Consider the following 27,178-nt stretch of genomic DNA (forward strand, 5'->3'; position numbering starts at 1 on the left):
ATGTAGAACAGAAAAATGCCATTTTAAAGACTTTGTTGTATGAATAGCCCTGTTCATTAATCACACCTGAGTACGAGACTCTCGCCCTCTGCCCGCCATCACTGAAGTCACGGGATAAACCTGTGCTTTTTGGTGAGGATTCCTCATTCCTTCATTAAATGGGCGGGAGTGGGACAGGCAACCTATTTCCAGAAAACTGAAGGCCATCTGCAAGAGATGTCAGCCAAGCAACCAGATGTTTGATGTGGATTGGCTCCCACATCCGGCTTCTTGACCGAATTCCTCTTCTTTCCACCCAGATGTTTTGGAGACACATCCAGAGAACTTAATGAAGGTTGTTCCGGCACAGAGGAAGGGGCGGTAATATGTTGGTGTCCTGCAGGGGGCGAAGTTACCTCTGATTTTCTCCAGTCTGTTCACAGATTCCAGCAAACTCCAAAGTCAAACCTGCCCTTCTCCCTTCACTCCATCCCTCGTGAATCACATCTGGACAAAGTCCAGGTCCCTAACCTGAGACTTCTCAGGGGGTTCTGGAGGGGTCAGAGAAGTGGGGAATGGGTGAGGTAGTGGTGAGAGGTTCTTATACACACAGAGTTCCAGCTGCCTTGGAAAAGCAGTGGTCCCAAATTTTTAGGTTATAAAAATGTTAGAACTGCTTCCTTTTATCCCCCTTTGCCCCAGGATATAATCCAAAGGTGTTTCCTGGTGTTTTCAAGCAAACACATGAGCCTGTTGGGAGTAGCAGACATGAGGAGAGCACACCCTCTTTTGTGGTCGTCAGCTGAATGTCACTGCCCTTAGGATCACTGTCATTTTTCATTTCACATAGTTTCCCTCTGGCTCTTGAGAGAGCTTGTGTTTATCATATAGAAGCACCCTCACCACCTCCTTTTTCTAGCACCATTCAGCAGGAACTTAGAGGCCACCTTGTTGGGGATGGGAAGTGCACGGCAGACCTGAATCACACCTGAATCAGGCATCATTAACTGCCATTTTTGACCCAGGTCACAAGGTCCATCTACTTCTAACCAAGTGTCAAACCAAAGGGGAAGACGGTACGTGTGTATGCCTGTGTGTTCTCTGCTAGACCATACGTGCATAGACAGTAAGTGCACATACAATAGATGGGTTACAACTTGCTTTTGCATTTTACATGGCACAGCCCTATCTAGGTGCCCTTGGCTATGCCCAAGGTTTTTCCAGTTTTGAAGTGCTTTCCCCATGGCCCTAATAGGTTAGAGCTGCTTTTACCCTGCTTGCGTCTCAGATGCCTTAAGATGAAGTTGTGACTATGTTTGAGAAAGGAGAAGGACCTTGGCAGGAAGCCTACATATACTCGCTAAGATTTCAGATCTTTTGATCAGAGCTCTTGGCTGTTGTGATTTTATGTACTGCGATGATTTTATGTCTAAACAAGTCCCATACAGGAGGAACAGGTGATGGAGGCTTTTAAATTCTAAGGATCCTGGCAGCCCAGACCAAGTAGTGATATATTTTCATTTCAGATGAAAAGAATCCCTGCAGATGGTTAAAGACTGGCCCTCACTGTTGACATTGTGGTGCCTGAGGTCAATGGCTATGGGATCTTTGTAGAACCTAGGACCACACTTGCAGAATTAAACTTGAATTGAGAAATTAAATTTGTAGAATTAAAGACTAAATGATCTCTCTGGGCCAAGAGAGAATGAGAAAGAGTAATCCAGTGGGTGGAAGGGGGTGAAGAACCTCACCCATGAAAAACAGATTCTTTGAAATAAGACAGAAATGCTTATCAGATTTTGATCAGTAGAAACCCCATGATCTCATAAGTCCATGAGTCCCATAGTTTATAGCTCTTTGGTCTGGCTCAGAAATGCCTTGGACCATGTGAACTAAGACTGTCAGGCCAGCAAAGTGAAGTTTTTGTTTTCTAATCCGTATTTTGCCTCCTAATCCGTACACTTTTCACCAAGTAAAAGATCCTAGTGTTTTAAGTGAATGTGTTTGAAGGGTCTGGATGTAGATTACTGGGCATTCTTGGATAGCATGAGGGCACGTGGATTTGCATCCAGAATGGCAGGTGGTGGTGGTGTTTGGATTGAGGGGGCCAAGTCTATGATTGAGAAGTGTGCCCGTCATGCAAGTGTAATGCAGACATGTGTCTTCTCTGCCTGGCTCTTGTCTAATGCTCCTGGTAACCTGGTTTTCCTTGCCCTGTTACACTGAGTGAGAACTCGCCAGGCCCCTTCCTGAGCTGGAATTATCTGTCCCACCTCTCCTCAGGTTTTATCTAGCATCATGAAAGCTCTATTGTATTTCAATACACTAACATGAAAAGTTCACAGAAAAACTGGAGAAGCACTGAAACATTTCCAAGAAGACAGAGGGTGGCTTTTCTGTTATATTATCTGACTACCCCTTTTTCTTTAAGGTGCTGTCTTAAGAAGCCAGGCCAAGGCCGAAATGAGATAAATCAAAATATTTGGCCCCAAACCCTCGGGATGCCTGCTCTGGCTTAAATATGGTCCTGTCTGTGGCCCATTTGTGAGCAGAGGGTGTGTCCTAGCTTTCAGCAGCTGCCTTGGGAGTCATGTGTCCGCTGAATGCCTATGTTATGTCAGTAAGAGGAACTATTCCTGTACCTCTATTAATACAAGTGGTATTGATTTGACAGTTGATTTTGCTTTTACTTAGTTACAACATCAAGTCACGCCTTTTATATTATTGTAAAACACAGGTTTAAGTTAGGGTGTCGATTAGATCGTCCTCACTAGCGATGACCTGTTTGCCTTTTCTACCTCGCGCCTACTTCGGGCGCCTCCAAGAGTTCTCTTTACTTGAAACCTACGCGCCGCCGAGGCAACGCCTCCCGGGAGAGGGAGGGTGAAAGAAGGGGGCGGGCCTATTTAAATCCTGGCGAGACGCGCCTCTTCATTGGCCGCCAGCCTGTCTGTTACCCAAGAGGGCCGAGACTCTCCGGGGCTGGAGTGCGGTACCTGAGCTAGACGCGCACCAGACAGCCCACGTTGGCCGCGGCGGGGAGCGCAGCGCGGAGAGGCGGGAGTCCGCGAATCCTCGCGCCGACGCCGCCGTCCCTGCTCCGCGCGCGGGTCCAGTTCCCTCCCATCCCCTCTGCGAGCGGTGTTTGCGGGGCAGTCGGGAGAGCTCGGAACGGAAAGCAAGAGCCTTGCCGCCTCCGCTCGGGGGGTAGAGCGGCGCGCAAAGATTTTCGAGTGGGGGGAGCGACAGTGCCTGAGGGCGGAGGGCGCGGAGTTTGCGAGCGGGAAGGAAGTTAAGCCTCGCGGAGAAGACTGGCATCTCGGGACGCCTTGTCGCCACAGCCTGGGCCCCACGGCGGAGTAAACTTCACCGCGGCTGTGCGAGCCAAGAGGAGGCGTGCGCGGGGATGATGCCGGGCATCCCCCACAGCTGGTGAGCCGCCCGGTCGCCCCGGAACGCGCGGGACAGCGCACGTGCGCGGGCAGCGAGGCCCGAGAGTGACCGCGCCGTGACCCGCCCAGGGGCCGGGGCGCCGGCTGCAGCGCAGCCCCGACTCGGACGCACCTGGCCCGGACCTTGCTCCTCCAGAGACCTGAGCCGGAGCGTGGGGCTCCCCTCCAAGTGATTCTCCCGGTGACAGCCCCCGTCGCCGCCCCTCCAGCCTGGGCAACTGGGGGCGCCCCGGAGGACGATGAGAGATAAGGACTGAGGGCCAGGAAGGGGAAGCGAGCCCGCCGAGAGGTGGCGGGGGCTGCTCACGCCAAGGGCCACAGCGGCCGCGCTCCGGCCTCGCTCCGCCGCTCCACGCCTCGCGGGGCCCCCGGGGCCAGCCCGGCCGGGCGGGGATGCTGGGGCGGAGGGCGCAGTGGCTGTGCTGGTGGTGGGGGCTGCTGTGCAGCTGCTGCGGGCCCCCGCCGCTGCGGGCCCCCCTGCCCGCCGCCGCCGCCGCCGCCGGCGGGGGGGCGCTGCTGGGGGACGGCGGGAGCCCGGGCCACGCGGAGCCGCCGCCGCCGCCGCCGCCGCAGTCCTCCTCCTCCGGCTTCCTCTACCGGCGGCTCAAGACGCACGAGAAGCGCGAGATGCAGAAGGAGATCCTCTCGGTGCTGGGGCTCCCGCACCGGCCCCGGCCCCTGCACGGCCTCCAGCAGCCGCAGCCCGCTGAGCTCCCGCAGCAGCAGCCTCGCGGGGAGCCCCCTCCCGGGCGGCTGAAGTCTGCGCCCCTCTTCATGCTGGATCTGTACAACTCCTTGGCAGCCGCCGACGAGGAGGACTGGGCGTCGAGCGAAGAGAGGCGGCAGCCCGGGCCGCGAGGAGGGGCGGGCTCGTCCCAGCCGCGGCAGCCGCCCCCCGGCGCGGCGCACGCGGGCAACGGCAGGAGCCTCCTGGCCGCGGGACCCGGCGGCGGCACGGCCCCACTGACCAGTGCGCAGGACAGCGCCTTCCTCAACGACGCGGACATGGTCATGAGCTTCGTGAACCTGGGTAAGGAGTTAGGGTAGCGTCGCGACGAGAACGCCCTCCGCGGAACGGTCTCCCGGGCCCGGGGAGGGAGGCGGGGGCGTGGGGGAGCCCCGGGGACGCGAGCGCACCTGCGCGGCGGTGGGCTGCACGTGCGCTCCCCGCGCCGCGGGCCGGGGCGCGCGCTCGGGCCGCGGCGGGCGAGCGGGCGGGGGCGCGCCGGGGCGTGGGGCTCGAGGAGAGCGGCGTCCCAGCTCCCTCCGCGCTTTTTCCAAGAACGCCCGGCGGGGGCCAGGTTCGCTCGACTTGAGCAGAAAAGTCCCGCCCGAGTGCAGCCAGCTGGGAAGGAGAAGGCTCTTCAACACCCCTTCCCCTCCTGCTTTTATTTTGCACCCTTAAAGCTCTGAGTACCAGTTTCCCCACCGGGACTTTTAGGGAATCGGATCGCAACTGAGAACTTTGGACGCTTGACGTGACTGTGTTAAGTGGTATCCAGGGAATTGGCGGCGGAGGAGGGTTGCAGAGGAAGGTGTCTAAAGGACCTCAAGGCACGCCAGACGGGGCTCTAGGGGGTTTGGGACCGGATCCCCAGCGCAGTTGGGGTAACCCATCCAGGCGCTAGCTCACATGCCTTTGGCCTGTGCCCTCCAAAGGCTGAACTTTTGATAACTGCTGCCCAAGCCGCGCGGGCAGAGAAAGGGTGCGGGTTAGGGGCCGGGGTTGGGCGCTGAGCTGGTCTGAACTGGTTGCCAGGCAACAGAATGGAAATTCAAGGGCGGCTAAATCGGGCTCCGCCACAAATGTTCTGTGGCAAACCCGGACGGAGTCACATAGCCTTTTTTTCCCCTGAGTTTTCTCATCTGTAAATGAGAACGGTGTAAAGAAGACTTTTTCTCAGGATCCGTGCCTCCGATTTGGACTACTCTTCATTCATAAACTCTCACTCAGCCTAGTGTAGACCAAGGGATGTAGGGGACGCGTTCTAGACAGGGAGAAAAGGGGATGCAGGAGCCATGCCAGAGTTGGGGTCTCCGCGGAGGTCCTTAACCGTGTGAGACGCGTGGCCCTGCCCAGGGCCCAAAGTGGGTTATCAGACACTTGTCAAAGCCACGTCAAAGACGTCTGTCGTTTGACATTACTGAGTGATGACCATGTGAAATATTTTGGCGAGTTCTTTACAAGAGTGTCTATGAGATGATTCTCAACTCTGCTGAGCCTTGGAGGAAGAAAGGAGCGGGGGCCTAAGGGGGAGGTCCGATTGGCCTCCAACTGGTGCAGAAATCCTCCTGGGAAATTCATGAAACAGAATCTCACAGGGAGTGGAGGCTCCAGGCCTGCCAGTCTTGCTACTTGCAGTGCTAGGAGTTCTGATTGGACAGGAATTTCCCCCATTTATTGGGACCACAGCCAAGGTTGAGCCATCTCCAGGAAGCATTCTGAGGCTTCTCAGCGCAGTCAATAAAGTTGGTGGGGGAGGGGCGGTGCTGAGGACCGGATCTCTTCCATATTCTACTTGAGGGCTTCTCCGGGTTTAGTGAATTCCACCACTTGCCATCTGCCTCACCATCTCCCTCCCCTCAGTTTCTTGACAGCTTTGGGGAAATGTTTTGTTGCCTCTTGGGGGTAGTCCCAATTTGGCCAAAGTGGAGAATGAACTTCTGGCTCCTTCACCGAGAATCATGTTATAGTCTCCAAAAACGGTTCCTGGGCGTAGACCATGGTTCTAACCTTGGTTGGCCATTAACATCACCTGGGGACACTTAAAGGCCTAAAGGATGCTGGGACTGCTCCCCAGAGCAATTAGATCAGACTCTGTGAGGGTGGGATCTGACATTTTCTTTTTCCTTTCCTCCCCTCCCCTCCCCTCCCCTCCCCTCTCCTTCCTTCTCCTTTCCTTTCCTTAGCCTTTGGTTTTTCTAATGTGCTACCATGGTCAAGAAGCACCGAGACAGGAGATCCTGATGTCTGAAGGAAATCAGATCGTCCCAGTGAGAAGAACAATGCTTCCTTGTGTTAGTGGCTCCCAAATGTTGCTGCACATTAGAATCACCTGGGGGCCCTTAAAAATCCTGATGCTCAGGTGGAACCCCCTCAGTTAAATCAATGTGCAGGGTGGAAGCCAGGTATCCGGAGTTTCAGAGATCGCACAGGTGAATCCCTTGTTTGGGAACCACTGCCTTAGGTGGTATTTGAACTTGTTACAGTTGGCTAGAGGCAAAGTTTGTAAAGGGCAGCGACTTTTAATGTGCTTTAGGACCTCTGAGTTCTCATTCCTTGCTTGTCTGACCTTTCCTAGCCTACAGGTGTACATTGGCTCTGAGTTGCACTGCTTGAAGTCTGCTGTCCACCAATCCTGCTAAGGTGATGGTTGAACATAGTATCTCTTAACATAAGGGAAACTTCAAGGTCCAAAAAGTAGCACTGCAAAATTCCAAGAGAATTCAGTAGTAGTGTAATTTCAGGCCTGGGATAGGCTAATCTGAAACTGGAAGAGGTTCCTGGGAAGGGAACTTTGCCCCAAGCCCCTCTGATCATAGCACTAGGCTTTCTGACTACACGTCCTAACTGTCTGTAGTTCCAGTCCTGGACTCCACATCGGCAGTTAGAGGGGGAAACCTTTTCCAGGTAAGTAGAACCCAAGTCCCAAACCATGCCACCTGCCAGTCCCGAAGTTCTATTTAATCTGAATCCATTTAGCAGTAAGAAGGAGGATTTCATAATGAGAGGCTAAAATGTGATTTTAAAAAATCTGATCATAGCTCTGAGCATAAAGACAGTTTACTGGAAGAAAGTACTTTAATTGTTTGGCAATGTGGATTCTTTAAATCAGGATGTTGGGAGAATTCTGCAGATTTCCACGTCCATGGCATGTTTGCTGCTGCATTACATGACTCATTTGTTAAAGAACCTATAAAAAGATACACGTTTTAAAGTACTTTCATACCTAGTGAGTTAGGTTAGGTTTATAAACAAAGTATAAGAGAAAGTGTTACATGGTGGCAAACTTCTTCCCTGGGACCTGGGAATAATTTACTCATGAAATACACTTGAAACACTCTTAACCTTGTGAGCCAGAGTGGCTATCAGGAAGTGTGAATCCACAGAAATCAGTTTTTCCCACGTATCCCAAATGCTGGTCATTGGACTAGCTCACTACTGTTTCTACTGACTGTTTTAAACTCTCTCTGGCTGAATAGGCTGGAGACGTGTGCAGCCTCCCTAGCACGAACCAGCTGGTGTGCAGGCTGCCTGGACTAGCCTGGTGCACTCGTGAACCTGCATTCACAGATGCCATTTTCTACTTGTTTTCTAAGGCTAAAAATGTCTTGGCAATCTAATAAGCAAGCCTGCCAATTTGGTGACCTTGGAGAAGTATCCTGAAATATCCTTTAGCTCTTAAAACTCACCTTCTTAGAAAAGCCTTCTCTAACCCCTCTATAGAAATTAGTGCCCTCCTCACCCCCACTCACTTCTTTACTGTCACAATACCCTGTTTATTTCCTTGGTTGCACTTATCACAAGGAGTATTTTTACAGAAGGTGCTTAATAAAGATTGAATTAATGAAAACAAACCTAGCCTTCATTTAAAAGTCTTATTTTTTTATTTTTACAAATAGTTTACTGTCAGGTTGGTTTCCATATAACACCCAGTGCTCATCCCCACAAGTGCCCTCCTCCATGCCCATCTCCCCCCCGCCCCCATCCATCAGTCCTCAGTTTGTTCTCAGCATTCAAGAGTCTCTCATGGTTTGCCACTCTCCCTTTCCCCCACCATTTAAAATTCTTATTTCACTAATCTGGAAGACCTGATCATTTAGAAATGGTATACCTGATTTTTATTAAGTCAAAGTCATTTGAAGTAAAGACATTTAGGACATTGAGGTTGATGGTATTCGATGTATATCATAATACTTGAATAATATCTCTTTAATTAGTTACCTATGTGCATCACATTTGAGAGTAGTGGAAGGGTTTCTGTAAATCTCTGCATTTCAGACTTCATTTAGTTTGAATTAATGAGGTGTTGATCTCCAGATGCTAGGGTAAAATGAAATAAAAAACCCCCTCAAATTATGCTCAGAAAAGGGAATCAGTATGTATTAGTACAAGTAACAAGAAACTTATTGTACTAAAAATACTGGCAATCTTCTGAACAAAATTACCCTCGGGAAACGTAAATTAGAAGAAAAATGGAATACTCCCTACTTGTATTTGTAACCAGATACACTGTACTGTCTTTTTCTCATAAACATAGGATCAGTGGTACTATTTTTCATTTAGGCTATCTGTACTTACGAAGATTTTTTGTTAGCAGAAAATAAATCCCTGCCTGCAAGTTACTCACAGCAAATATAATTTGGAGAATTTGTTTGCAAAAGTGTGATTCAAAGAAGCAGTTGATGTTCTAAAGAAATTTCAAATAGCAAATGTGAAATTCAGTGGTATTTCAGCAAAAAAAAAAAAAAGTTGTACAAAGTGTTCTTAAACTCAGATCAAAGGGCAAGCAGATATCATTGTTTAGACCTCAGATGGTGTTTCCTCTGGTTGTCCTTCTAAGAATGGGTATAAATCCTTTTTAAATGTGCTGAATCATGCTTAGTTCCTCTACTTAAGAGCTTACCTCTGATTAGCATGTGGGAAGAATTCCTACTGATATAAAAAAAAAAAAATGTGTGGGGAGGGGAGCAAGACCGAGTTCAGCACTTTATTCAACATGTCTGTGTTATCTTCAGAGTTTAGCTACTTTATTCTTTATTTTTATTTATTAATGTTTATTTTTGAGAGACAGAGCATGAGCAGGGGAGGGGCAGAGGGAGAGAGAGAGAGAGAGAGAGACAGAATCCGAAGCAGGCTCCAGGCTCTGAGCTGTCAGCACAGAGCCCAACATGGGGCTCGAACCCACGAACTGAGAGATCATGACCTGAGCCAAAGTCAGACACTTAACTCACTGAGCCACCCAGGTGCCCCCAGAGTTTAGCTATTTTAAATGTTGGAGTTCAAAGTAATATTATACTTGGATGTGGGGGTGGATACTGGGTATCAAAGGTGTATAGCCAACTCCGAGGTGATAGCCCTATCATCTTGGCTCACCCCTCCTCTGTTGGAGGAGTTGAGTTAGGGAAGAAGAAAAGGGTAAAAATCTCTTGGATGATTCACCAGCTGTCTCTCTCTCTCACTTTTTTTTCCCCACAAGTTGGTCCTTTACTCTGTGCTTCCTCCCATTGTGTATTTAAAAATGAATGAATCCATCGAATGCTTATTTTTTTCATAATATAAAGCCTTTGTTGCTTTCTCTTAAGTCACCTCCTATCCTTTGGTGCTTCCAGTGGTGGGAAAGAAAGCAGGCAATATAGATTTTAATCAGGTGATTGTGTTCCTGACTAGAAGCTTCTGTGAATACCTAAGTAAAAGTAGTAGAAATCAGTATAGAAACTCTCTAAGAGATGAGCAGTTTACAGCTGTTACACATTAATCTTTCAGTCCCACCCTCCCTTGTGGTCACCTCACAACCCAACCAGGTGCCCGGGAACATGGCTGCCCTGGCTGCAGGGTATCACCCAGGGGCTGATGCGGGGGGCAGCTGCAGACTTCTCTTGTGTTCTTCACAAAAAGCTGACACGTTCTTTGTTTTCATCATGACAGCTCAGCTGCTTTTATTCAAGCACATTCTCTCCTCTTATAACACCCTTACTGCCTCTCTAACACCCTGACTGTGCTCTCTCTGGAAACTTGGAAGCCAGAAAATGGCTCCAGTCTTCCCTGGAATATAGGAAAGTGGTGACAATTGAATTAAGGAGAAGGAAAACCATTCTCATTGTAGTGAAAAATAGACTCACTAAAGAACCAGGACTATCACCCTCTGAAGTTTTTGAGAATGCTAGAAATTCTCAGAACTCAGAGGGGTTCCTGTTCATCTTTCACTGGAAGCATTGGATTTTCCAGCAGTTCACTGAAGTTGATTGGATTTTTTGTTCCGTTACTAGTGTTTGGAAAATACTGTTTTCTATCATCCCTCCCACCCCCTTAAATGTATAGTATTACAGTCCTCTGTGGATAAAGTTAGAATCTGGAGCTGGCTGGGGACCACCGCTCCCTTCCAGAACGTTTTCTCTGGGGAAACATACCCGGGGAACAGACACCCCATTTTAAAGCTGAGCTTTCCCTATCATTGACAGGAAGTTTGGGATTATTGGTAAATTTGGTATCCATAGCTCATAGAATTTAGAACTCTAAAGATTTTTGCACATCGTCTAATCACGTACGTTTGCAGTTCAATTTGATTTATTCAGGACTGTTTCCACATCACTGCTGTTACATCTTAAGGCTGAGGGACAACCACAGAGGGATCCTAACCCATCAGAGGAACAGGGCTGTGGAGCCCTCTGTCAGGCAGGGGTGGATAATTAAGGAGAAATTACAAAAGCTTGCCAGAGCACTGCCCTGGGCGAGAAGTGGGGAAGCCCAGATCTGGAAACTTGCGGTTTTCTCTTCGTGGGTAGCATTCTCTCCTAGAACTCTGCTTTTAGAAAAGAAAAAGCAGTGCCTATCTATAAATATCACCTTGTTTGGCATGCTGAAGCATGGCGGACCCCAAAGAATTGTTTTCTGCTCTCAGAGTGAGTTGAAAACCAGGTTGCTGTGAGTGGCATTGTTCCACTGATGTCTGCAGGCCACCGATTGTCTTCCTGCCCTTCCGTGTCCATTATGAAAATGATCGGGACCATAATAGAAATGATATCTAGATGACATCAGGTAATTCCTTGATGGGTCCCCACGGCCTTGTTATCTCTAATTCAGTCCCAGATGACTGGTAGAAGACTCCCCTCCAAGCATTTTTGCAGAATAAGGCTCTGGTTCCGAGCAGGAGAGCCTCATTGACTTTCAGGTTCATGGGCATACGCCCTTGATTACGGATCCTGCTGCATAGGTTGGGATTGTCCCAGGCCTGAAATGTCCTGGCTCTGTGTTGCTGATTTTATGTTCAGATTGTTTTCTCATCATCACAGAGCTCGGTAGGGGTGGGGGTGGGGGTGGCGTGGGTGGGCGAGTGCAGTCGCTTTATTGCAGGCAGAAAACAGTGTCTCAGAAGCAGAGCCAAGCCATGAGCCCTCTGCATGCTGAACTTTGATATCCGCCTTGATCCTTATTATGACACTCCTGCCACTTACCCTTTTCACCTTGTCCAGAATGTGACTTCCAGCCTTAAACATCTGTGTGTGTTGATTGTTGTTCCTGTGTTTACAGTCTTGTTGGTTTCCTGTGCATGAATGTGGGCTGGCAAAACATTCTGATGTGTGTATTAGAGCATGAACTAACCATATCATTGGTGTGAGTTATTTTATGTGCTGATTAGGTTGGAAGATTTTTATAATTGGCCTTGCTTAAATCTCTGAGACCGGTTATTTTCTCTCCCCTCTTTCAAATCTATGAATTACATTTAAGTATCCTAAAGACAGAGAACTTTGCAAACTACAGAATTAAGGACTAAAAGTTTTACTTGACTTTGTTTTTCAAGATTTTATTTGAACACTCTCATGTAAGAGTGTGTTAACAGAGAAGCTGTACATTAAAAAAAATACACTTCACTTTTGTAGAGCAGTTGGAGGTCTAGAGCATAATTGAGTAGAAAGTCTAGAGATTTCCCGTCTACTCTCTGCCTTCGTGTGAATAACTTCCGCTGGTGTTCACATCCCACACCTGAGTGGTGCATTTGTTACGCTTGAACCGACCTTGATTGTCAGCACCCAGAGTTCATTGTTCACATTAGGGTTCACACTTGCTGTTGTACATTTGCTGGGTTTGGACCGATATATGAGGACATGTATCTAACATTACATGGTTGTTTCCCTGCCCTAAAACTCCTCCGTGGAGATGTTGTCTGTGTAACCAGAAAAACAAATCAATGAGAATATGAAAACTCAAAATATGCAGAGCTTGTGGGGAGAAAAATAAAATGCCTTTGTTGAATAATGTTTTGTTTCAGTGGTTTTACCACATTGGTGTATAACTAAGTAATTTTGATGGACTCTATAGGCCTTATTTTGTGCTTCTGTGTGTTGACCCCAAATCCATTTAGAAATCCTTCCCCCTCCACTTTTTTTTTTTTTTAGTCTGGGAGTTTAAAAATCTTTTTTCCTCCACATACTTTCATTGAGGTGTCTGTCACCATAGTACCTAGACAATCCCTTAGGCAGAGATATGAGCGATTAAATTTCTCCCTGGCTTGTGCCCTGTTTGATCCAAGCTCTGTAGGATTTGGGGGAGTCAAGCCTGAAGAATGAACAAGAATTATAGGAATTCTGTGCTTGTAAATTATTGAAATTTGGGGGATGGTTAGGGGAGGGCTGAAGTTTTTTTCTTCCTTTCTGAAAACGTATTAAAACGTAGTATGCCTTTGGATTGAGAACTCACAAAAATATGCTTTACTGACCCTAGAGGCAGGATCCGGGGACCTTAAAAGGTTTCCTTAGGAGAGACTGTTTAGATCAGATTAAAACTAAATTAATAGAGACTCCATAAATCCAGAGGTCTTTATAAGTGATCTATAGATTAGGCTTGTTTGCTTTGAACTGTTTTCTATGAGATAGGGCTACACAGATTAATGGTAAATAAGAAAAGGCAATGTTAATATGAGCAAGGAACATGGTAACTCTAAAAGAGTGCAATTAAACAAATAGCAATTTATTTGAGATATTTGGGGAACTTGTGGGCACTTTTTTTACAAGCATTATACAGATGAGACACTTCATGAATTCTCACCACTTCTCATACAACTCTCCATTTTAGTGGGGGTATATTCTGACTGAATTTTAGCTAAATCCCATTGCTCCCCACCCTTTCCCCGAAGAAACCTCCCAAAAAGAAGGACGATCTTGGGGCCGTGGCTGTATTCATGGGCTTGAGAAAACTGGCTTTGGCCATAACCCCTGAATTAGGATGTGCTGTGGTTTAACTATCCCTCTCATAGGATAGAAGCTTGATCAAGGCCTAACTGAAATGATACCGTAGGGTATTAGGACTAAGACTCAGGGTAGGTCATAGGAGGACAGAGGTACTGCAACTAAAGATATTTGGAGAATTGCATTTCTGCCAGGGGGACTCTGAAGGAAGTCCTTTATATTTTTATGGGGTCCGTTTAGGGTGGAATCCCTGAACCTCAGCTTTGGGAACCGCTGCCACAAATCTGACACCTTTGTTATTTCATTGGCTTAATTGAGGCTGTTGACCTACTGTTATGCAGGCACATTTGTGTCATCATTATAAGATGTGGAATCTAACATAGCTGCAGGCTATGCAGCTGGTCCCCAGGGCAGGTAGTCCCCAGGGCAGATTGGTTTCCCTCTTTCTCTCTTTTCCCTTCTTTACTTCCCATTAGTGAATTTAGCAACTCCGTTGCATTTATTGCCTGTTTCCTATCTGTTCTTTACTCATAGTGTTGGTGCCCTTGGCTGTCACTGACCAACACAGCAGATTGTACGCATCTCCATGGAGCATTGGTTTTACACCACCACAATGACTCCTTGCCCTCTAGAATGGTTAAGTTGATGGTTTTCTTGATGATGCTGGACAGTGCTTATAGCCACTTCAATACAGAACTGAGGAAGGAGCACGTGGTTAAGAGTTAGGAAGCTTGAATTTTTCCTCTAGTCTTAGTGCTATCCCTTTTAATCATACCTTGTTCAAGCCAAGTAACCAAATTTATTTGTTTCTTTCCTTGTAATGGATCTTATTTGTAAAACATGGCAACATTGGCTAGGTCAGCATTTTCCAAATAGTGTTTCAGGGAACACTATGTCTCCAGGATGTTCTGCAGAAGATCATGGAGAATATCATTTATATCCTAGTCCTCTCTGAGATTTATGAGTCTATCAGCATGTTAAAGCTTGGACATGGGGCGCCTGGGTGGCTCAGTTGGTTGAGCATATGATTTCACCTCAGGTCATGATCTCACGGTTCGTGGGCCCCGGCCCCGCATTGGGCTCTGTTCTGACAGCTGGCTCAGAGCCTGGAGCCTGCTTCAGATTCTGTGTCTCCTTCTCTCTCTGCCCCTCCCCTGTTCAAGCTCTGTTTCTGTCTCTTAATAATAAATAAATGTAAAAAAAATTTTTTTTTTTTAAAACCTCGGAGAAGCCCAGGAGTGATGTCTGCTGATTTGCTTGAAGAAGAGCATTTTCTTTGAATTGACTTTTGCTCTGTAATCACTTTTTGTGTCTGCCTTGGGCCTCTGTGCCCCCTAGATCCACTCCTGACCCTTTCCTTGGTCTTCTGTGGGTTGTGGGTGGGACCCCAGGCAGCTGCTTTTCTAGTTGTTCCTTGCTTTTCTGTGACTCCAGCTCTCTCTGGATGGGCTACCTTGTTATTCCACCTCTAGCCAGTGGCCCCAGGCTCTCTCCTTCCTGAGGATGGAAGTGGCTTCGTGCTGCTAATCTGTGGGCTGACTCACCATCACCTGTTTGGCTCCTTGGCTCTCCCAACTGCTGTCCATGCTGCCAGTTCCCTGCATTAAATTCCCTCTGTTGTAAACACTTGCAGGGATTTTACAAGTTTCGGTTGGACTCTGATGGCTAGGACTTCTTAGTCCAGTGAAACACAGAGAACCTCCAGATTAGATATTGTTGGCACTCTATCCTGAGAGTGTTCCCTGTTTGTGTTTCTCTGAGTGATTCTTTAGTTTTTATTTAACAGCTTTCTTAAGGAACAATCGACATAGAATAAGCTGCTTTTTTAAAAAGTACAATTTGATGAGCTTTGACATATACATGTACCTATGAAACCATCACCACAATCAAGATGCTGAACATATTCTGAGCTGTTCTTCTAAACAATTGCCTATGCCAGGGAATGAAATAATCCTCACACACAGGAACTTCAGTGAAAATTCCCATTTTTCACGGATGACATTGCTCTTCATGCATTCATCTTACAAGCTCTGAGCACCCTTCAAGGAATTTGCTGAAGATGTTTGTGAGTGGTTATCTTGGATCAAAGAAACTTGGGGTCAAGTTTTCCTGGGGTCAAACTTGCTTTTTGCAGCTGTGATGGGCTTTTATCCTATATATCACCTCCCATATTTATTTTAGGAAATAATAATAAAAATAAGTTGAATATCTTTTTCCAATTTTGAAATCAAGCATGTAGGGGTACTTTTGGGTTGTTAGTGATCCTATTGACATCTTGTTTCTAAATACTCAAGTTTAAAAGATTTGATCCTTCTGGAAAACATCACAAAGATGCTTTCCTGTGTTTCTGTTTTAAATTCTGGCAATTTGCGTAGGGCACAAGTCCAAGAAATTTAAGAAAGTAGACTCCAGTTTACCCCCAACTTTTCCCCCATGCTCATCCTTCTCCAAATGTTCTGTAAACTGACGTGGAAACTGCATTTTTTTTTTTTTTTGCAAGAAAACATAAGTATTGTATTTCTTTATGGTGTTTGCCTGGAAGAATGACTGATGTCATGTATAATCCTATTATCTCCCACAAGGCAAAAACTGAGACTTTAATATTGAACGTTAGTAGACAGGAAGATAGAGTAGAATTTAAAGAGAATTATTTAGAGCAGCATTAATGTTCCTAATAGCAGCAGTCAGGTAATGGAAGTGTGTCATGAAGTTCCCTGACTGCGCTCTGACTCCCGACCAGGGGAAGCTGCTCTTGCCTTTCCACTCACTTTCTTCTTTTCTCTAGACATCTACCCCCATCATGCTGCTGTCCCAGGTCTTCATCTTGGCTCCACAAGACTTTTGTCACTTTGACACTTTTTTTTTCCTCTATAGTCCTCTTGAAAAATTCTCTCCTTAACTTCTGTAATGCTGCTTGTTCCCTCTTCATTCTTTTTCTATCCTGCACACACCTGCTGTGTTTTAGGACATTTCCTGAAAAGCAGCAAAAGATCCAGAAGGTTTGGCAGGTGGCACTAAACGTCCATATGGGGCCAGGACAGCCACAGGGTTTGGGGTGGGGGGTAGGGAGCACACACTCAGGCACAGGATTCAGGAGACAGGCGGCCACAGGGCAGGATAACAGGTGGGCACTAGGTTTTCAGGTGACAGTGGTACGGTGGCTTAGTGGTTGAGTTGGTCACAGTGATGGGGAGCCCTGCAGCTGCTGTAGTCAGAGGGCCAGATGTCCGCTGTAGAGAAGTCCACCAGCGCTGAGCAACTGTTCATGAGTTCCCTTCTCTTTCTCTGCCCTGTGTATTCAGAGTGTGTCCAGGGGCAATGTGGCATCAGAATCATGTGGTGCTGCCTTTGCATGAGAACTAGTTGTTGTTGTTGTTGTTGTTTTTTAAGTTTCTGTGGGCATATACTTTTGTAAGATCCACCAAAAATGAGTTACTAGAGAAGTGAAATGGCAAAACCCCCTTCCCCCCAATACATACAAATCAAGCCTCAGTCTTTAATTATTGGATTCCATTGGTATGAATGATCAAATTGCTGTCAAAACTGAACAGCCTCCACTTCTTTACTCGTTGTGGGCTGGTGACGGTGGCTCAGCACAGACCTAGTGTATTTATCACCGAGCAGCTTCTTGGACCCTGTCCTGTGTGGGGATTCGGTGTGGGAATCTATGTCAGCACACTGGCCGGGAGGAGTGAGCAGCCCGGGAGGAGCACCCGGGAGCCAGGCACCAGGTGCAGCATTGATCTCCGCCCTCTTCCCACATCCAGCCAATTTCCAGGCTTACTGTTGCTGCTCCTGAGATCTCTCACTTCCACCCTGTTGCTCCATTCTTTCCTGCACAAGGTCTCCATGATGTTGGCATAGACTTGTGTGCTGTCTTCTCTGCAGCTAACCCACCTTCCTCGCCCTGGCTGGTCCTCTCGCTCTACCTGCTCTACCTCCTCCACCCCTTCCCTGGACCCTCTCGGGGTCCTGGGTGCCAGCCTGACTCCCGCCCCTTCCAGCTTTACCTCCAGCACTTGTGCGCGGTCCCCTTAAACTCACTAACTGCTGCATGGCTTCCTCCTCCCTGCCTTTCTCTCAGGACTCTTAACATTGACATCGCACCACCGCCCATTTCCACATCCTCCATTCTGTCTGTTCTCTGAGCCCTGGTTCGAGTGCCATGCTGTCATGGGGACCTTTCTGACATCTGCTCACCCACAGGCCATGACTCTTTGGAAGAATGTTTGGAGCCTGGTGACTGGGGACTTTCCTTAGCACAGAGCACCAGTCACGTGTTTGCAGATGAGCTCCGTGTGGCTCACAGGAAGGATCTGGGAACCTTGAATTCCAGTGTCAGCTCAGCCATCCACCAGCTGTGTGGATTCATGCAAATCACCTTCACCAAATTCTTGGATTCTTGATCATGTAATATTTTATTCACCCCCACCCCTCCACCTGTAGGTAACTAACATGGTGTCTTACCTTCCTTGATCCTGAATAAATGCCCTCTGGATGAATGACCGTCAGTTTGTCCAAAATAAAATGGGGGTATGCATATCTTCTTTCTTTCTCTCTCTCTCACTAATGACATCAAACACTCAAATAAGAGAATTATAAACTGTGAAACGCTGTGCAGAGATGAGGAATGCTCCTTCTTTCTGTTCACAAAAGCACTTCTAAAAAGGAATCTTGCCGTCTCCTCTCAGGGTTTATGTTCTGTTACTTTCTAGATGGTGTAGGGAAAAAAAGTCCTCTGGAAGAAGAAAGATTATTTCCCCTCTATCTGATGTCATTTTGACTTTAATATGTATTAATAGGAGAAAGAATGGTTGCTGAGTCTAAATTTAAATTTCTGGTTGCATCCCATAGAAAGTTTTCTTGCCCTCGAGGAGGCAGGACTCCGGCAGGTGCTGATCCAAAAATATGTATCTTGTCAGCCTCTACTGTAGGCTCGATGGCTTGGCTTACATCACGAAGGTGTTAGACACTCTGTTTACATAAGGGCTGAGGAGGTGACATAATGTCTATTGAGGCAAAGTCACTTAGCTCCCCATTAGGCAACAGGGAGCATTTAAAACCCGAAAACAGATCAAAGTCATAGGAAGGGTTGAGATACCCCTGCCCAGGAGCAGCAAGGTCTGGCCCCAGGGGGAGGGTGGTCTCTTGGGTTCGTTGCCGGAATGGTAGGGCATTATTGCACCACTGTATTTCCAGACCTTTGGTGAAATGAATCTCAGCTCTGAGCAGCCGATCCAGAGAGACTGCTTAAGTGGGCACAAGTATGTCCAAATAGGTTGGAAAAAATGTCAAATTAGAGTAAGCACCTACAAGATGTGATGTTTCTCCTTTTATAGACGGTTATAAAAATTATTTAAAATTAAACAGCTCTTCAGTACTTAAATTATGTGTAATGAGACAGGTAGGTCCTGGAACAGAAAACATTTTCCCCCTGTATCCCACTTAAATTTTGCTCTCCCTCCTAAAGTATGCAAGACATAAACACTTTTGTTTCCAGGATACATATTAGCCTTAGGATGAGGGGAGATATATTAGCTCTAGGGAGGGAGACGGAGTTGATACAGGCCATAAAAGTAGCAGATCCTGTTCTGCTTCACATTTTATTTGATGAATTGCAAGAATGTAGCCAAGAGGGATATGAAATAACCTCAGATTCCTATTTGTAAGTGATAATCTTGTATATTTTATAACTTTAAGACCTGTATAAAGGTAGAGGAAAGTATATTGTACAGTATATATTTCCCTTACCTGGTCCCCACCCAATTAGGTAGGTTTTTTTCCTTAGCGTTATTGAAGTATAATTGACAAATAGAAATTATATATATTTAAGGTATACATCATGATGATTTGGTAGAAGTCACTATGAGATGGTCACCACACTCAAACTAATTGACATATCCATCACATCATATAGTGACTATTATCTTTGTATGTGTGGTGAGAAACCTGACTACTGTTCTAGCACATTCCAGGTATATAGCACAGTATTAACTGTGGTCACCATGCTATCTATAGATCTCTAGAACTCACCATGAGTAACAGACTTTGTATCCTTTGACCAACATCGTTCTATTTCTCGGCTCCCCTCACCTGTTCCCTGAGCCATAGCTTCTTTGAGTTTGACTATTTTATTTTTCATTAAACTTTTAAAAAATGTTTATTTTTGAGAGACAGAGACAGAGACAGGGAGAGAGTGTGAGTGGGAGAGGGCAGAGAGAGGGGAGACACCGAATTCAAAGCAGGCTCGAGGCTCTGAGCTGTTAGTATAGAGACTGATGCAGGGCTCGAGCTCACGAACCGTGAGATCATGACCGGAGCTGAAGTTGGACATTTAACAGACTGAGCCACTCAAGCACCCAAATTTGACTATTTTAGATTCCATATATAAGCGATACAGAATTTGTCTTTCTGTGTCTGACTTATGTCACTAAGCGTAATGTTCTCCAGGTTCATCTATGGTGTGCCAGGGTTTCCTATTTTAAGGCTGAATAATACTCTATTGTGTATGCCACATTGTTTCTATCCATTCATCTGTCCATGGACACTTAGATTGTTTCCACATCTTGCCTGGTTCATTTTTTATTTTTATTTTTTGGCTCTGTTTAGGAATAAGTACTAGTGTATATGTTGTGTTATTCAGGACTTAGGAGGTTAAGCTGTCTTGGCTATTGTAATATCTACCCTCTTACATTTTCCTATTTGGCTGGCTCTTGTTAGAATTCTGGTTTATCTTGTGTCTGTAGTACATCCTCTAATTTCTTTTCTCTCAGTGTGAGATGACATGGGACACTTTTCTGAAGCGAATGAGTCATCCCTTCAACGTTTTTTTTTCACCTGTGTGACGTAGAAATGCTTGCTCATTCTCATGCACTTGATCTGTCCCTCTCATTAGGTATTATATTTCTGTGACCCTTCTGGTGCTTGGGGCCTGGCTCATAGGAAGCTGAACTCAGAATTGAAACTTGTCTTGAGGTGCCACCTTGCATCATTAAAACCACAGAGACAACCGGGATAGCCCTGTTAATGCTCCAAAAATAAAATATGTCACCAGAACATTTTGCTGGAATGAGGGATTTATTTCCATGATTCTCTAAGGTCAACTATGGTACATGCTTTTTCCTACTAGACAGCAAACATGGTTTACCAAACTATTACCTAAGTGCTTTTCATTTACAATTCCACAATGAATTTTGGCTTCCTTCATGTTGATCTCTGCAAATGTTTTGATTTACTTCTACACCTTTTCTGAGGAAGCAAATTCCAAGTTGCAATTCACTGTTTAATTCTGGCCAACATTTTATTGTGAAAAATTTCAAACAAATAGAGAAGTGGAAAGATTTTACGGTGATTATCTATATGTCCCTCCCCCCAACGCAAAAAAGATGTATTTATAAAAGGATCCCATCTAGCCCATAAAAACAAAAGTATATAGGTTCTATTGTCACATCCTTTTACATTCTGGGAAATCCAGTGACAGTGTCCCTCTAACCAAACAATCTGAAGCACCGGGTAACACACCCTGATGAGAACGTTCCTTAAACCCAGGAGTGTCGTCAGTATTAGAAATGACAGATTTAATGTGGTTGTCTGGTATGTTGACGGAGCTCTCTCAACCCATCAGGCCAAGAGCAGATTCCAGTAGGAAAGGGAGTTGTGGCCTCCAGAGAAAGAGGTAGATGTATGGCACCTAACCCTGACCCCAAACAATATGACGGTGTCTGTGATAGAGCTAAAAGCAGAATATTACGGGAATGCCAAGGAGGATGTGATTAATTTATGGAGGGACATGATTTAGGCTGAGGGTAGAAAGAAGAGTTGGCTTCCTGTTGGTGGAGGTAGGAGGCACTGGCCTTCCGAACTGAGGAAACCAGGTGGGGGATGATGGCGGGGCGTTGGGTGTGGTGAGGTCTGAGGTGCTGGGTCCAGGGGCAGGTACGTCCAGAGGTAGTATGGGACTTGGTGGAGGAGGAGGTTGAAAAGGTGAGCTCTAAGACCAGACCGTGAGGGGCACTGAAGCAGTTCTGAGGAGTTTGGACTTGATTTTGTAGGCAGCGAGGAGCTATTTACAGCTTTTCAGTCAGGCTGTGGCATGGCTGATGTGTGCTTAGGAAGGTATTTCTGGTAGCAGTGCAGAAGAGGCTGCAAATGGGGAGACCAGCTAGGGCATTTTTGCAGTTGTCTGGGTAGTTTCCCCCTTCCCCCCCATTTAATATGTATCTGCAGCATCTGATGGACTTTTTGAAATTTTAAAAGTGTTTTGCATTTTTTCTTTCCTTTAGTTAGGTTTAGAATGTTTAATAAAGAAAGGAAATTAGGTGACAAATTCATGAATAGCACTTAAGAGATTAAAACTTGTGGAAAAAGTGCTACTTCCAGTAATGATACTCTGAAGGGTTGGGATTTAAATAGATATTTAAATAGACTTAACCTGGTCTTCCTGGAACCCTTTCCCTCATTTCTCCTTCAATTAAAAATAGCAATTTGTGAGCCTAGAAGTGTGGTCAAGGTGCCGAGAATGTTTCCATGTTTGAAACTAATCGGCTCAAGGGGAGGCTGGAGAGCTGTGGACCAAGCCTTGTTCACAGGCTTCTCAGCCTGATGGGACTGACCAGATCGAAATTCAGCTCGCTTCGCCACCCAATTTGTCTCCATTCTGTTGGCCAACCCACACCTGTAGCAGGTAGCGTGAAAACTCCCTCCTCCTCTCCTGGGGCTGGGAATTAGCCAGTGCCAATTCAAGCAGGTAACAAGCTTTTCTCCTTTCGACTTCCCTAATTGAACACGTAAGGACCTGCTCCTATGAATTTTTGGTCACAGTATACAGTTCACAAAATGTCATTACCTCGATACATGAAACCCAGGACAACCATGTGTATGAGAGATGGGTTAGAGAGATGTGACCACAGTCAGTGTTTGTACATGTGGGTGGGGTTTGGGCTGCTGTAGTATTTGCCCCTGGTGTTAGCCTAGAAATATGTTACCTTATGTGGCAAAAGGGTATTAAGATTGCTGAACAGCTGGGGCGACTGGGTGGCTTAGTCAGTTAAGCGTCTGACTTTCGCTTAGGTCATGATCTTGTGGTTCGTGGGTTTGAGTCCCGCGTCGGGCTCTGTGCTGACTGCCAGCTCAGAGCCTGGAGCCTGCTTAAGAGTCTGTATCTCCCTCTCTCTCTGACCCTCCCCTGCTCACACTGTCTCTCTCTCTCCTAGAAATAAATAAAATTAAAAAAAAAAGATTGCTGAACAGCTGACCTTAAACTAGGGAGATTATCCTAGATGATTACTCACACGGACCCTTAAAAACAAAAGAGGAAGGCAGAAGAGCCAGAGAGATGCAGTGGGAGAAGAGGCCAGAGGGGCTCACTCCCCTGTTGCTGGCTTTGAAGATGGAGGAAAGAGCCTCAAGCCAAGGGCTTCAGTGGCCTGGGCCCTCAGCCCACAGCCAGCCAGGAAATGGGGACACCAGTTCTATGACCGCAAGGAGCCAAATTCTGCCAACAACTCGAATGAGCCTAGAAACAGATTCTCCCCTGGAGCTTTCCAGAAAGGAGAGTGCTTCTGCCGACACTTTGGTTTGAGCCCAGTGAGACCCATGTCTGACTTCTGACCTATGGAACTGTGGTTGTTTCGAGCTGCTAAGTTTGCGGTCATTTGTTAAGGCAGCAATAAAAAATGGATGTGGTGTTTTCTCTAGAGGGCTTTGATGCCCTTCTTGTTCCCTTGGAAATCCCTTAAGTTAGCGATGGGATGGTGGTTATTCTGGAGTGGGGGTGGGGTTACACCAATAGTTGCTGAAGACACACTGCCTGTGTTTGAATATGGGCTTTTCCCCTTAGTTGGGTGGCATTAGCTCAGTGTCTTCTCCGTGTTCCGGTTTTGTCACCTGTATAAACAGGAAATAATAATTGCACTTAGTTCTTAGGGTGGCTGTGAGGATTCATTGAGATGCTACAAGTCACAAGCTTAGCACAGTACTTGTTGCATCGTAAGTGCTTGGTTATAAGGTATTGGATTTGTTTACAACAAGGGACCATTACAAAAAAAATCTTTATGTTCTTTGCCTGTCATACTATTTAACATATCCTCTTCTAATATTAAGGAGAGGAAACCGTAAAAAAACTGGGAAACATCAGGTAGTAAACATTAAGTTCTGGTCTCTGGAACTTTAGGTAACATTTATGAGAGCTTTGTAAAGCTAAAGCACTATGCCAATGTAAGGTAAAATAAAGCAGGACATTTGGGGGCTCTACCAATTGTGTGGATCACAAATACCCTATGAGTTAGCCTAGTGCCTGTAGTCAGCTTTTGAGTGGTTGGAGATGTTTGCCATTGTTAAGCCTGCCTATGCTGAATGATGAAGATTCCCTGTCAGTGTCAACATGGATGATCAACATGTACTGAGAGATGCTCCAGTTCCGTAGGGCTATAATTTTGGAATGCCACAGTCACATTTCCATAGTCTTATTATTGAGCCTATTGATGGCTCTCAACTGCAATTAATGGCCCTTGATTTCAAGTGTGCTACTGTGTTATGATGTCCTAATGCTGGTATCCACAGAGGATGAGCCTGTGGGGGAAGAGAAATATTGGAAATCCCTACATCATTTAGCCAAATCAGAGATCCTAGTAAAATAGGGAAAATGTCTAGTTCCATCACTTTTGAATTCCCTCCTTGATGCCAAGGCCTTCTGTCCTTCAGGGTAAGAGCTTGTAACATCCTATAGACACTCATTGACCACTGTGTGCTTCATCTACTGAAGGCATCCATGGATAAGCCACTATGCCTCCACTGGGGAGCAGTGGGATAGGTATTTCTTTTCTTTTTTTTTTTTTTTAAACGTTTTATTTCTGAGAGAGAGAGAGGCAGAGTGAGCAGGGGAGGGTCAGAGAGAGAGGGAGACAAAGAATCTGAAACAGGCTCCAGGCTCTGAGCTGTCAGCACAGAGCCTGACGCGGGGCTCGAACCCACGAACCGTGAGATCATGACCTGAGCCAAAGTCGGATGCTTAACCGACTGAGCCACCAGGCGCCCCGGGATAGGTATTTCATGTTATTGATACGCTTTTCAGAGTATGAAGCTGTGCTTAGATCAAATGGCCAGCATCAGGGAAATTCAGGGATTTTTTTTTTCCTCTCTAACTGGTATTTTAGGAATACTGAGATGCTGTAAATGGTCATGTTTTCATATTCTTTGGTCACTAGGAAACTCAGAACTATTAGTATTGATTGTATGGTATTTATTTTCCTATATTAGCCCTATCTTCTTGCCTTCCCCATGTCCTCTTTTATTTCTATTTCCGCATCTGCTTAATGTATATTCTATAAAAGTGTATTTCTGTAAATTGTCTCAAGTCTGTTTTTAGAATTAAGGGAGAAACAAATTACTGCTCAAGATCAATAAGTTGTCAAGGAAACCATTGTCTGTCATCAGGGATCCAGGAGGTCCCACGCCTATTCTGTGACCATGCCTTTGGGACTCTATGGAAGTGGCCTACACCCTGGTATGTCACCCTGAGTGTAGGGCTGGAGTGGTTATGTGTCACACACGGTCCTGAGGGCACATGGGGCAATGTGACATTCCCTGGCTGATTAACTTTGAAGGCAGGCTTGACTTGACATTAAATTTTAAGTGTAGCCCGTGGAAAACTGGCATCGGAATCATTTGAGGAACTGATTTAAAATACACAATCGTAGGCCTCCCTCCTAGAAGGTTTGGTTAGTATGTCTGCTGTGAGACTGAGAAATCTGCATGTTAAGTTATTTTTAATCAAGTGGTTCATGGACCAGACTTTGAGCAGCACTGCCTCACAGGGGTGGGTAGGATTTAAAGAGACAAGGGTGGAGGTACCTGGGTGGCTCAGTTGGTTGGGCATCCGACTTCAGCTTAGGTCATGATCTCCCAGTTGGGGAGTTCAAGCCTCACATCAGGTTCTGTGCTGACAGCTCAGAGCCTGGAGCCTGCTTCAGATTCTGGGTCTCCTCTGTCTCTCTCTCTCTCTCTCTCTCAAAAAGAAACAAACATAAAAATTTTTTTAACTAAAGAAAGAGACGAGGGGTAGTACTCCTCGGATGCTAGAGCTAGCCCAAAAAGGGTACAGATCACTGCATTGGGTGCGGACAGGTGATAGGAGGGGGAGCTGAAGTGTGGACACCATGTGTGTTGAGATCACTTTTCCTATTGTCTGTCCATCCCCTTGAACACTGGGGTCCCTGTTGTGTGCTAGCTGCTTTGCCAAGTGCCAAGGACACTAAAATACATTGGCCGTACTCTGCCAGCAGCAGGGAAGGGAGAGGCTGGTGTGTAGCTAACAGGACTTCTGGAGTGTAGCTGGCACTATGATAGAGATCTACGGAGTGTATCAATTAGGGAATGATAAGGACAGGAGGAAGAAGCAGAGGGATCCTGAAACAAAGTCGTGCAGGTGTTTTTCTTCCAAGTTCCTGAAATCGTACAATGCGGTGATTCAGCTTGAGATTCCCCACAGCGACTTCTGCAGTAGTATGTCATTTTTATGGGCCAGTTTCCTTGGGTTCTCCCTGCCTTTCTGCTGCTTAACTAAGGGAACTATATAAATATAGGGACCTAGGTATATCTTGAGATTTTTCCAGGTGGTTCTAGAATTTGAAATTTAGAAAAAAATGAAACTATCTTTGATTGTTAAAAATTCTCTGTTCTTTAAAAACAAAGTTAATATTCTTTATTGGAAAGAGGAACTTAATAAATGGCAAGTTTTTTAATAACCTGGCCGCTATTGATTTCCTTTTAAGTCCCATATCCAAGGTCATCCAACAATTGGAGGTTTTATGTCAGGTAAGCTTCCTCCACTCCTGCCCCCAATTCTGCCATGTCTGAGCTCTAATTCTCTCCATCTTGCAACCTTGAGTGCCTTCTCGAACAGCATCAGCTATAATGGTGGATGGATCCACGTCAGGACGCTGCTTAAGTTATTCTTAACTTAGAGCCAGAATGAAAATGCTCAACTTGCTGGTCCTTGCCTACAACCCAAAGCCTCGAATGTTGTTGGATTACTCTGTTCTCAGCCACATTAAGCTCCGTGCCTTTGATGTTGCATAAAGGCGGACTTGACCAAGTGGAATCGCCTCCCGCTGATATTTAGGTGAAAGCCAACACCATAAAAATGAATATTTTGCTGAGAGTGCTTGCTCTGCTACCTGCGAGTCCAGCCAGTCCTCCTGCCAAATTGGTCAAAGAATTGGCCTGAGAATCGCAAAAAATGTTCCTCTGGAAGAGGAATGGAGGCCAGATCAATCTCATGGGGCTCTCTAACTAACACATAGTAGACATGTCAAACACATTAATTGGAAACTTAAAAAAAAAAAAAACCCTCTGAATTTGCCATATTGTGAAAGCAGTTTGGTTAAGAAATGAAAAACAATGATGAATCTTGGACTTTTTAAGCCTTACCTTATTTCTCCAGTAGCCCACCCACCTGGATTTCTAGAAAACAATACTCACTGTTGTTCTAAAAGATCCTAACAGGGCAGCAGATATTTAAGAGTATGTAATTGTGTTGACACACACATTCTCTGCCCAAGAGTAAGGTTGCAGAAAGCTTTGGCAATCTGGATTACACAGAGACATTATTAAATTATATTTACAAATCTCTGTGGAGCAATCTTAGCATGTGAAGAGCTATAATGGCCACAGAATTAGACATGGCTTCTGTCCAGCAGAGTCACTTCTGTGGGCCCATTACAGACAGACTGGCCACCAGAAGATAACCAGGGCTCTCCTTTTCAAGATGCATGTTTTCTTTAGATTCTCTTAGGAATAATGTAAGATGTTTTTCTTTGCGAGTCAAGTGAGACTATTTTTCA

The 27,178-nt window shown here is 46.0% G+C and overlaps 1 protein-coding gene across 1 annotated transcript in view; it reads left to right on the forward strand.

Annotated features, from left to right (window-relative positions):
- The first annotated feature begins 3,824 nt into the window (after positions 1 to 3,824).
- Positions 3,825 to 27,178, forward strand: part of BMP6 (bone morphogenetic protein 6) — a 155,582-nt gene continuing 132,228 nt past the window's right edge. Inside the window, exon 1 of the mRNA XM_039254415.1 lies at positions 3,825 to 4,461. Within this exon, the coding sequence (XP_039110346.1) occupies positions 3,825 to 4,461 (637 nt within the window). The remainder of the gene's footprint in view (positions 4,462 to 27,178) is intronic.

The sequence above is a fragment of the Hyaena hyaena genome, unplaced genomic scaffold (genome assembly GCF_003009895.1).
Source record: "Hyaena hyaena isolate Hyena2069 unplaced genomic scaffold, ASM300989v1 scaffold_481, whole genome shotgun sequence".
In the NCBI taxonomy this organism is placed as follows: domain Eukaryota; kingdom Metazoa; phylum Chordata; class Mammalia; order Carnivora; family Hyaenidae; genus Hyaena; species Hyaena hyaena.